An 11,682-nucleotide genomic window follows, 5' to 3' on the forward strand; every position below is an offset into this window, starting at 1 on the left:
AAGGAAGTTTCTCAACGTTGATAGAACCCTAATTAAACTCTGCTACAGTTTACATACAAAGAAGGCAAAATCTTTGGCTTGAGAATGGTGGACCACAATAACAATTTTGGGCAGGGTTCTACCCCACATTGGTGTCCAGACCCCTCCCTTTGAATGCCTTCCCGCTGCTCCTTCTACTAGGACAGCCTGTAGCTGGGACCCAGATTCTATCCCCATTCAGTCCTTGTCACCAGGCACAGCAATCGGCTATTAGTCAATGTTAACACTTCACATTGCAGTGAAGGGTTGGATGGGTGAATAGGCAGTCTGCGTGGGTGAGTGGATGGCTGAGATGATGGGTAGGCATGGAGTAAAATGGATGGATGGGTGGATGGATGGATGGATGGATGGATGGATGGATGGATGAATGGATGGATGGGTGGATGAATGGATGGATGGATGGATGGGTGGATGGATGGATGGGTGAGTGGATGGCTGAGATGATGGGTAGGCATGGAGTAAAATGGATGGATGGGTGGATGGATGGATGGATGGATGGGTGGATGGGTGGATGGATGGATGGGTGGATGGGTGGGTGGGTGGGTGGATGGATGGATGATGGATGGGTGGATGGGTGGATGGATGGATGGATGGGTGGATGGGTGGATGGGTGGATGGGTGGATGGATGGATGGATGGGTGGATGGGTGGGTGGATGGATGGATGGATGGGTGGATGGGTGGGTGGATGGATGGATGGATGGATGGGTGGGTGGATGGATGGGTGGATGGATGGGTGGATAGATGGTAGATGGATGAATTGGTAGGTGGATGGGTGGATAAAGGCATGGATGGATACGTGATGGGTGGGTGAACACATGGATGAATGATGGATGCACACACGAGTGAGTGATTGCCTGGCAAGATTGATTTATGAATGGATTATGGGTGAAAGGATAGATGGACGGATGGATGGGAAGATGGGTAAGTGAAGAGGAGAGAGGACGGATGCATAGCTTGTGAGGTATGAGGGGGTGAATGTATCATTGAATGGGACAAAAGAATGTGCTTCACCTTCAGCTACTTCATGTTGGAATGTCTCTGACATTTGTTCTCACCAACCTGCTCCACTCTATTGCACCGTCTCCTCAGCCTTACAGACAGCCTGTGTATTCCTCATGCATGCCTTTGCATTTACAGCTGCTCCTTCCTGTATAGCCTCTCTGCTTGTCTGTCTCTGCATAGACTGCAACTCTCAAGCCAACCCCCCACCTCCCAACACACATACACACATTTCCTCACTGGAATCCTATGCTGTGTGTGTCTGTGTGTCTGTGTGTGTGTGTGTGTGTGCGCGCACGCGAGCATGCGCGCGTGCACCACTATGCACATATAGAGGTCAGCAGACACTTTGTGAAGCTGGTCCTCTCCTTCCACCTTTACGTCAGGCCCAGGGATTGAACTCAGGTCCTCAGATTGTGCAGGAATCACCTTTACCCAATATGCCATCTCATCCTTCCTCCTCTGAAACATTTTTTTAATATTTATTTGAGACAGGAACTCACTATGTGGCACTGGCTAGCCTGGAAACCACTATGTAGACCCCCTGGCTTTGAACTTGGGCCATTCCTCAATTACAGATGGGGGTCACCATCTCAGGCTCTTCCAAGGTGTTTGAAGCCACAAGCAGGTGTCCCCTGCTGCCAGCGCTGCCTCCTACCTGGCTTTGCATATTCCTGCTCAGGTTTTGCCGTAGCTCCAAAGCCCGTCCTGAACACACGGCTCTGGATCCAGCCCACTTTGGCCATGGAGGACCCCAAGACAAAGCCCATGGCTCTACATCTCAAGGTATAGGCTTTCTCATCTTCCACATGGGCTATGGGGACCTCATAGTCCTTCATGTTCTTAGCACCTGCAGTCTAGGTCAGTGGGCCTGGCCACTCTGAGCTGACAGTAACAAAGTAATCACTAGGTGAGCAAGAGGAAAGCCACCGAGGGCTTCTAGAACAAGGACCCCACAACATGGCCAGGAGAGCAGCAGCCTGACTCCTTCTCTAACACCATTTCTCTTATTTGTAATGATGCTGGACCTGCCTCTAGTTAGAGGAAGAATCGTGTGCAAAGAATGTTCGGGGCCTGGTCTGTAGGAAACACTCAATAAATCTTAGAGTGTAGTAGTAACAGTACTAAGGACTGTTGGATCCAGAGACAGGAGCTGGTGACCTCAGTGAAGATGGGGGAGGGGAAGGGACCTGGCTCAGCTCCTGGGGCTGGGGTGCACAGCAGGAGGAAAGGAGGGGACCCAAAGCCTGGCTCATAGGCGCTCATCAATGTAGTGAGTGAGGGCAGCCCTCTCCATGTAGTTTAGAATAAAGTGAACTATTGATCTTCCTGTCGCTACTTCCCAAGTGATAGGATTGCAATCATGCGCTACTATGCCTCCCTTTATGTGGTGCTGGGGATCTTGTATGCCAAGCAAACTCTCTGTCACTCAAGCTACACTAGTCCTGGGGGCCAGACGAGAATCCATAACCATGCTTTGCAAACAGACAAAGCCTCTAGCCTGGTCCCTCACAGATTTGGCTGCCTTAGCTGGCTTTCCAGGGGCTCTTCTGCCAGGACCAGCATCCTGAAGTGGACCACAGGGCTTCATGGGAAGGTGCTCAGGTGGGGATGGGGTGGGCACTGATCCACTTTCCCTCTGTCCTGGACTTTATCATCCCTGTCTATTACCCAGGAAGGTGTGGTTTTAGAGCAGTGTCCCACCCGACTCCATGATGTGTTCCTCTGAAGATGGAAAATAAATTGTCAGGTGGGAAGCCACTTGGTATAAGCTCATTTTGTAGGCTACATGGGGGCGCCAATGTGTGTGAATGTATGTTTGTGCTTGTGTCCATATCTGTGTGTGTGTGTGTATCCCTGTCTAAGCTTCTCCAGAGCTTCAGATGGCAGGTGCCGCCCTGGGCACATCCTGTCCATAGCAGGGGCCCCATTCTCTCCTGCCTTACGGCATATCAGCTCTCCTTTCTAATGGCTTCTCCCCACCACTTGTTGAGAGGCTCAGACCTGCCCATCCTCCTCTTCAGAAGGTTCCTACTTCAGTATGCCTTTCCTGATCATACATAGCTAGCCTTACCTTTGCCTAGGTTACTCGGCTAATGTCCCCAAGCCTGGCTCTGCTTCTCATCCATCATAGCTAGCTACACGGCTGCCAGAGAGAGCCAGTTAAGATACCAGCCCAGGGGGCCACAGAGATGGCTTAATGGATAAAGGTGATTGTCACCAAGACTGTGATCTGAGTTCAGTTCCCAAAACCCACATGGTAGAAGGAGAGAACCGACTCAGACAGTTATTGCTCTCCCAACCCCCCCCCCATACACACACACACCATACAAACTATTAAATAAATGTTTTAAAAAAAAACAACTTTTAAGTGCTAGTCCATTAGCTCAAAGCCTTCCCAGATCACATAATTGACCCTCCTCAAGTTCTGCCTACACCTGGGCCTCTCCTCCTCACTCACCTGCTCCAGCCACAGGGTCCTGTGTCACTTCCTGGCACCGCATGTGCACTCTGACCTCAGGGCCTTTACAGTGCTCTTCCCACAGTTGTATCCCCTTCCCCAGATGCCCTGGCTGACTGCCCTTCTGAAACTGCAGCCCTCTGGACTCTCCGTCACTGCCTGTGTTACTTTATTGTCACCTTTTGTGCCTTGTGAGTGTGATGGTCTGTTTAGTCAGATAGACACACAGTTCTCATCTTAGAATGTCCCCTCTAATGTGAGAATGGAAGTTGAGGAGGGACTGGGTGAACTGTCTCTTTTCCTCCCAGATCATCCCCATTTAGTGCCTGGCATGGAGAAGGTACCAGAGTCTGTGGGACCACTGAATGTGTGCAGACAGTACTTCAGGCTCCATGCTGGGCTGGTCCCTGCCTGCCTATGGCTTGTGACCTCCAGCCCTGGCTGGGGCCTCCCCACTGTGCCCCAGAGGCGGATCAAAGAGCTAAGAGAAGCCCCAGGGTGGCCCTCATGCAGGCTGGGCAGGCGGCAGGTCAGCAAGGCCCTGCCAAGCCCTGGCAGGCCAGGAGGTACCACAACCGGCAGCCAGCAAGCATGGCCAGCCACGCAGCACATTCCAGCCGCCTGATTGACATGCACTTGGGGCCTGCCTGCGGCTCCTGCCGCATCAAAGCAGATGTTTGCAGCTGGTTTGAGTTGGATCCCATCAACAGGCCCCTTTTTGTCTCCAAATAAAAACCAGCTAAGCCCGGAATGATAAGGATGCCCAGGCACATGGGGGAGATGTCAGTGAGTCTCAGTGATGGGCTGACTCCAAAATCCCTGCCACTCCTACTGTCCAGGGCCGTCCCCAGGCTCGGGAGAACTACCCCTCACCCCTGCACCTATGTCATAGGGTACCCAGCCCCCACTGTAAGAAGCTCACACCACATCACACCACACCACACCACACCACACCACACCATACAGAGCTCTTACTATCTTGATCCCACCAGTGGAAGCAGGGGTCCTGCTATCACCTGGGTGTGGCCTGGACAAGAGGCTACCACACCTGCTAGATGGGCATCCAGCCTCCATTTTCTAACAGGGGACCAGGCTCCCAGGTCCCTAAATCAGGATGCTAGTAGGGCAGAGCTGGGATTCAAAACCATTCCTGTCACCCCAGAACCAACTTCCTAAGCCTGTGCCATGTCCCCAACCCCTAGGAGACCCTCCAACATTGTCCCCCACATTTGGCCATCCCACCTTCCTGTGGTGAACACAACTTGGCAGATCACCTGCCACACTCTGTGGCCATCTCTATGGGACCAGACAGCCTGGCTCTGTGCGCAGACATCCTCAGAGCTGGCTTCCAGAAGGATGATGGAACCCAAGGGAGGTGCAGCAGCAGGCACAGAGGGCCACCAGGCCAGTAGCACCCATTCACGTGGTCTCTGTTAGGCGACGAGTCCAGCAGTGGTGTCCAGGAGCTCTGGGGCTTAGCTAGGGGCGGGCTTATAGGAACCATCTGCCTCAGCCATCCTGGTCTAGGGAGACATGCTGGCAGACGTCTAGACAGAGAGACAGACAAATAGACTCCTAAGTTGTGTACATGTGGAGGGGGCCAGAGAGAGCAAATCTGTTTGTCTTGTTAGTTAGATAGGATTTTTGTTATTGGTTTGGTTTGGTTTGTTTTTTTTGTTTTGTTTTGTTTTTTTGTTTTTTGTTTGTTTGTTTGTTTTGTTGGTTTTTTTTTTGAGACAGGCTTCCTCTGTGTAGCCCTGGCTGTCCTGGAACTTACTTTGTAGGCCAGACTGGCCTCGAACTCAAAGAGATCCAACCAACTGCCTCTGCCTCCTGAGTGCTGGGATTAAAGGCATGTGCCACCACACCTGGCACCTACCAGTATTCTTAGAGCCTCTTAAAGAAACATAATTTTTTCTCACTCAACCTGGATGCAATTTCATTTTTCATATGGTTGTTCATCCATTCAACAAACACTAATAATCTCACTGTCAGACCGGGGGTGAGTTAGACCAGTGTCAATCCCTAGCTCTGTAGAGACCTTGAACACATATTGGCTGAGACTCTGCATCAGGGAAGCCTTCCTGGAGAAGGAGACCTTGAAAGAAAGATGGACATTCTAGAAGCAAAGAGAAGAGTGAAAAACAGCAAACCTTGGAAGCAGATGGGAATTGCCATGTTTCAGGAGCGGCGGAAAAACATGGTGGCTAGTGACAGACCTGGATGTGATTTTAGGGCCATGATTTGGCCTTGAGCTAACTTTGAGACTATCATGTGCTCTCAAGTGTTCTGAACCAAACTGAAGTCTGATTTGACTGACTGTGGAGTGTGTCAGCTTTCTACCACTCACAAAATCCCCAAGGCAATCAACTTCTCTTTGTTTAAGATTTATTTATTTGTTTATTTTATGTATGTGAGTACACTGTCACTGTCCTCAGACACACGAGAAGAAGGCACCAGATCCCATTACAGATGGTTGTGAGCCACCATGTTGTTTCTGGGAATTGAACTCAGGACCCCTGGGTTAAGAGCAGTCAGTGCTGTTAACCATTGAGCCATCTCTCCAGTCTGGCAATCAGCTTCTAAGAAGGAGAACATCTATTCTGGCTCATGATCTCAGAGGGTTAGTCCCACGGTCGCTTGGTCTTGTGGTAGGGCAGAACATCATGGCGATTGCCTGGACCCCAGTATCCTTTTCAAGTCTACAGCCCAGGGACCTAACCTTTTCCCAGGCCTCACCTTCCAAAGAAACACCTCCTGCTAATGGTGTCACAGGCTAACCACATATGCAAATGTCTTTGTGAGACATTTTCTCTTTAAACTACAGCAAGGAAGTAAGACTAAGTTCTTAAGTGTCCTCAACCTCTATTTAGAATCCATTGAGAAATGCTGTGTCCACTGGGAGGGAGTGCAGTGGTTACAAGGTTCAAGAGGCTCGGACTCACTGGAGCTGCCTTGTTTAGAGGGCACAGGGATGTTCCTCTTGAGAGCCACACATGTAGAGTAGAAGTTATCCTGAGAGCCCGATGAAGGACCCCACAAACTGTAAAGCATACTGGTGGGGAGTGCATATGCTGTACAGCGAGGAGGAGGAAGGGAGCTTCCATTCAACAAGAATGCTTTGCCAGTGCTGGGAATCTTGGAGAGACAATAGTGACAATCACGGTCCCTGTTTACCCATCCAACCTCAGGAGCCTTGCCCCAGCCTGCTACATCTGTCAGTGTCCCCATAAAATACATGAAGACACTGAGGTAGATGGGTAAGTGCAGGGTGCCAGGGCTTGAAAGTGACAGAACCAGGGCTCTGAGCTCCGTGTGTGCCATTTGGACTCTGGGGGCTAAAGAGAGCTGGGTGAGGACATCTCCAGGAGGCCAAGTATGTGTACCACTGAAGGGCCGTGCTCCATGTGTGCTCCACAGTGAAGGGCCGTGCTCCATGTGTGCTCCACAGTGCTCACTGGCTAGGAAGTCAGTCTTGTGACCTACATTCAAATCCTCTGCAAAATACTGCATTTTCAGACTTTATTTAAATTAGTCTCTTACGAGTTTAATAAATTGTGCTTCAGACAAACCAAATGAATTGCTGCTGGAGATGGGTTCTCACAGACGGGGACTCTTCCAGAGAGGGAAGAAGTCACAACAGACTGTTTTACACGGTGATTGTTGGAAAATGCGCAGAGAGAGCGATGCTCGATTTGGTTTTTAGTTTATTATTATTTTCAGAATGGGTCTCATGTATCCCGAGCTAGCCTCTAAGTCACTATATGGTCAAGGATGACTTTAAGCTTACTGATCCATCTCCTGAGTGTTGGGATTACAAGTGCGTGTCACCACGTCTGGTTTTATGTGATGCTGGGGATCAAACCCAGCTTCCTTCGTGCTCAGCAAACACGCTGAACTACAGTCCCAGCCCTCAGTTTGGTTTACAAAGAACCCAGACCCATCGAGGACAGGAAGAATCATGGGGTGTGACATGGACTGGGCCTCCAGGAAGCTCATAACCTTGGGGGCAGACACAGAGGCTCAGCAACCAGAGACAAGGCTGGCTGGATACACAGAGTCAGACCAAGGCCTCTGCCCTTCCGGTTTGTGAGGATTTAGATGACGCAGGCTGGTGGCCACCGAGTCTTCTTAGTGCTCAGAGTACCCTGAGATAGATGGTCTCTGAATCAAAAGAGCAGGGTCCTTTGGGGCAGATGAGAGCAAGAGGGCCTGGCCAGAGCCCAGGAGCTTCTGCAAGGCATGCTGGGACTTGTCCACACAGCCAGTGTCAGGAACCTGCTTGCAGGAGTCATGGAGGCCCCAATAAACATGGGCCACAAAGGCACTGTGAGCATAGCAGACAGTACAGGGCAGAGAGGGCAGGAGGAAGTGGAAAGCCCCCTGGACAAGCATAGTGACAAGTGCCTCACAGGGACCTAACCCTCCCTGTCACTCTGCAGATAGCTAGGAACAGGCTCCCTGCCCCCCCTTTCAAAACAGGGTTCTTCTATGTAGCCCTGGCTGTCCTGAACTAGATCTTTAGACCAGGCTGTCCTTGAACTTAGAGATCTTCCTGCTTCTGCATCTCAAGAGCAGGAATCAAAGGCGTGCACCTTTGCAGCCACCTGGCATTTTTGTTTTGTTTTTTGAGATAGGGTCTCATGTAGCCCAGGCTGGCTGTCCCTGAACTCTGCATAACCAGAGATGACCTTAAACTTTTACATTTTTTTTATTACTGTGTGTGTATCATGGGAGGGCTTACATGCTAGAGCATGCACATGGAGGTCTGATTCCTTCCAACTTTATGTGTGTTTGAGAGATTGAACAGGGGTTCAGACTCATGCAGAAAGCCCCAATGAGCCATATCACTGACCCCGACGTTGAACTTTTGATTCTCCTGCCTCCACCTCCCCAGTGCTGAAATGACAAGTGTTTGCTTCAGTGCCTGGTTTAATATGGTGTGGGGGATGGAACCCAGGTCTTCATGCTTGGCAAGCACTCTATCAACTGAGCGACATGGCCAGCCCAAATGTTCCTATGTAGAAGATGGAGAACTGGAGGCTCAGGGACTAAACGTCTTGTCTAAAGTCACACAGCAAGGTAGATATGGAGCTAGGGCGTAGGGCATTCGACCCAGAACAAGCAGAGATCTAGGTTTGTGTCTTGAAGTGTGGAGCCGAAGTGTACCCCAGCCCTGTCTGCTTGCAGCTTTAAGCTGGTAGCTGCTGAGGGAGATACAGGCTTTATTTAGCGGTGAGCCCATTACACACAAAGCAAGCCGAGGCTGGGAGAGAGGAATTGCTTAGGAAGCTTCCAGACTTGTATGATGGCAGTGCCCTGCCTGTGGCTGGCCTGCTGTTCCTTGGCTCTCTGTGGCTTCTGTTTCCAGCCATGTGTCAGTGATGAAGGGACTGAAGGAGAGAAGGGGATTTGGAGAGAGGAGGGAACCCCCACTTACACACAGGCACATGCGCCCGCGAGTAGCTTTCACCCCGTCCCTGCATGGTAGACAAAGCCTGCCCCATAATTGGGAGTGAGTATTTCATGCGTGCCCCCCGATGTTTTATTGGAGAGATGCTTGGAGGCCGAACGGATGGCACGTTCCGTTTATAAAGTGCACGCCGTTTGTTTTATTTCCCAGGCTCTTGCAATCTAGATAACAGATGACACCCCGAGTGGCTGTGCTGCCTGGAAATGGCTGCCGGAGCCTTTGGAGGGTATTAATAATATATTGTGTTGATGAGCATGGAGAAAGTCGCAATCCACCCCCTGCTGCCAAGGCGTTAGTGCGGCTGCTGAATGCAGGAGCACCAGCGCTGAGGCACAGGCGCTGAATGCAGGTCACCCCCAACACACACCTTCCTGCTGCAGCCTAGGGAGCTCTTGCATCTTGGAGCCCCGCAAGATGTGCTGACTCTGGCCTGGGACCTGGCCAGTGCCCATCTGTTTAGACCCCTGTAGCCCTTACTGGGCACCTTGGTCAATCATAGAGCAGCAGTGAGGGGCAGGCATCTGCCTCTAAATCGGGATCCACGGCCAGACAAGTTCCCAGGAGCCTCCGCCTACCTAAGGTTGCCAACGGGGCAGGTTAGACACTCCCTCCCCGACCCGGAATAAAACCACCCGGCCTGTACCTTTCTTGCAAAGCCACAAGCTGGCTTGGGCCTAGAGGACACTCACTTGCCTCTGTCACCTGGTCTGACCTTCAGTCCCACACCAACCGCAAATGCACACAGAATCCCCCTAAGAACTAGAAGGAGCCGTAACCTGCCTTGAGGTATCACCACTAGAGTTGGGACCCCTCAGAGACCTGCATGGTGACTTCTTGCTGATTTACATGTTCAATGTCATCAAATCCTCAGGAAGGTCTTCTGACTTCATCATTTTGCAGCAGAGCAACCTGAGGCAATAAGGAAGCTCAGAGATAGGTAGGGGAAGCCACCTCCTCTAGACCACAGCATCATCAAGGAAGCCTCTGGGAAGGCTTCCCAGAGGAGGTGGTGTTGGACTTGGGTGTTGCAGGTTGAATAGGAGTCTGCCAGACCAAATAGAGGTGGGTACTGGGCTTACCCCCACAAAGTGCTCTGGCCAGTGCCAGGGCAGTAATCAGAACCCAAGAAATCCCTGTCCACTGTGAAACAGCATTTTGTCGTGGGTGGTGCTGATAGCAGCCCCAGGAAAGGAGGCAGGGTGTGAGCCTGGCTTTTATGGCTGTCCCTGCTCCAGAACCGATTAGCAGAGAATTGCAGCTGTAATCTGTGCCCGTGAAGCGGGCCATAAAGAGGGATGGGATGTGTGATGCTCCCAAGGTGGCGCCCGCAGACGTGGCCCGGGGATGCAGGGAATGAAAAATGGTTTTAATTCCCTCCCAGCAGCAATAATTTGATTCTTCATAAATTTTTCCATCAAAGTGTTGTTGAAGCTGAGTTCCCACAGAGCAGGCATGTGACTGGGTGTGGGGTGTGGGCAGGAGCAGTCAGCACAACAGCAGGACCTGCAGCACGAGCCAGCCAGGGGCGCAGAGACCCTCGGATGGGACAGAGTCAGCCACGGGGAGAGCCTAGACCCGGGAATTGTTTGCTACATGGAACACACTCTGAGCACAAACTCCTGTGTGCACTTTCACCTCCTCATCCCTAAAATGGGGCCAGGGCTCTCTGGTCTCAAGGGCCACTTCAAGATCAGGTGATATGCACGTGTAGCGTGCTAAGTACAACAGCTATTCATGTTTCGGCGAGACGTGCCCATGCTGAAATAAAGGGACAAGAAGGTGGCAGCAAGCCAAGGGATGGAGACAGAGGGGACAGAACATGTCCTGAGGCCACTATGAGGGTGCCCTGGGGACATCGTGGCTGTTTGAGGGATTACAGCTGGGAAGCAGGAGGCGCTGAGACAGGATGCTTTTGGGCACTAGGGAACTATGGTTGAGTGTGGACCATGAAAGATTAAGATCAGTGTGCGTTTTAGAAAGAGCCTCTGTGTCCTGGGTTGGGGCACAGGTGTGAGAGGGTTGAAGGGTTGAGGATCTGGGGACCCAGGGAGGGGAGAAGGGCCCAGGCTAGAGGGCAGAACAAAATTAGGATTGTTTGTCTGTGGGGGTGAAGGAGGCTAGCAGGGTGTGAGGTTGACCCTGCATACTGCCCTCTAGTGGCTTCCATGCCCGAGCAGGAAGACCCAGAAGCAGAGCTGACCACCCAAGACAGGCACCTCATGCCCGCCCTGGCTCCCCTTGGGACATGCAAAAGAGGAGGGTGCGACCCCATCCCCAACCCCATCTGTCAGGGTGGCAGAGGGAGGTGTCCTGGGTGAACCCCTCTAGCCCAGCCTGTGCCTCCCTGTGCCCCGCAGGCTCTTCGCGGCGAAATGCAGTGGCTGCATGGAGAAGATCGCCCCTACCGAGTTCGTCATGCGGGCACTCGAGTGTGTGTACCACCTGGGCTGCTTCTGCTGCTGTGTGTGCGAGAGGCAGCTCCGCAAGGGGGATGAATTCGTGCTCAAGGAGGGCCAGCTGCTGTGCAAGGGCGACTACGAGAAGGAGAAAGACCTCCTCAGCTCCGTGAGCCCGGACGAGTCTGACTCTGGTGAGCCTAGGCTGAGAGGCTGCAGGACATGGCTCAGTGGGATGCTGGAGTGGGGCTTCTGAGTGGGGTGCTGGAGTGGGGCTTCTGAGTGGGGTGCTGGAGTGGGGCTTCTGAGTGGG

General features: G+C 51.9%; 1 protein-coding gene across 3 annotated transcripts in view; it reads left to right on the plus strand.

Annotated features, from left to right (window-relative positions):
- The window catches only part of Lmx1b (LIM homeobox transcription factor 1 beta), a 78,638-nt gene that overhangs the window by 61,609 nt on the left and 5,347 nt on the right, over positions 1-11,682 (plus strand). For all 3 annotated transcript variants that reach the window (XM_028757155.1, XM_028757154.1, XM_028757156.1), the window contains exon 3: positions 11,331-11,563. In XM_028757155.1, the coding sequence (XP_028612988.1) occupies positions 11,331-11,563 (233 nt within the window). The remainder of the gene's footprint in view (positions 1-11,330; positions 11,564-11,682) is intronic.

The sequence above is a fragment of the Grammomys surdaster genome, unplaced genomic scaffold (genome assembly GCF_004785775.1).
Source record: "Grammomys surdaster isolate TR1022 unplaced genomic scaffold, NIH_TR_1.0 126133, whole genome shotgun sequence".
In the NCBI taxonomy this organism is placed as follows: domain Eukaryota; kingdom Metazoa; phylum Chordata; class Mammalia; order Rodentia; family Muridae; genus Grammomys; species Grammomys surdaster.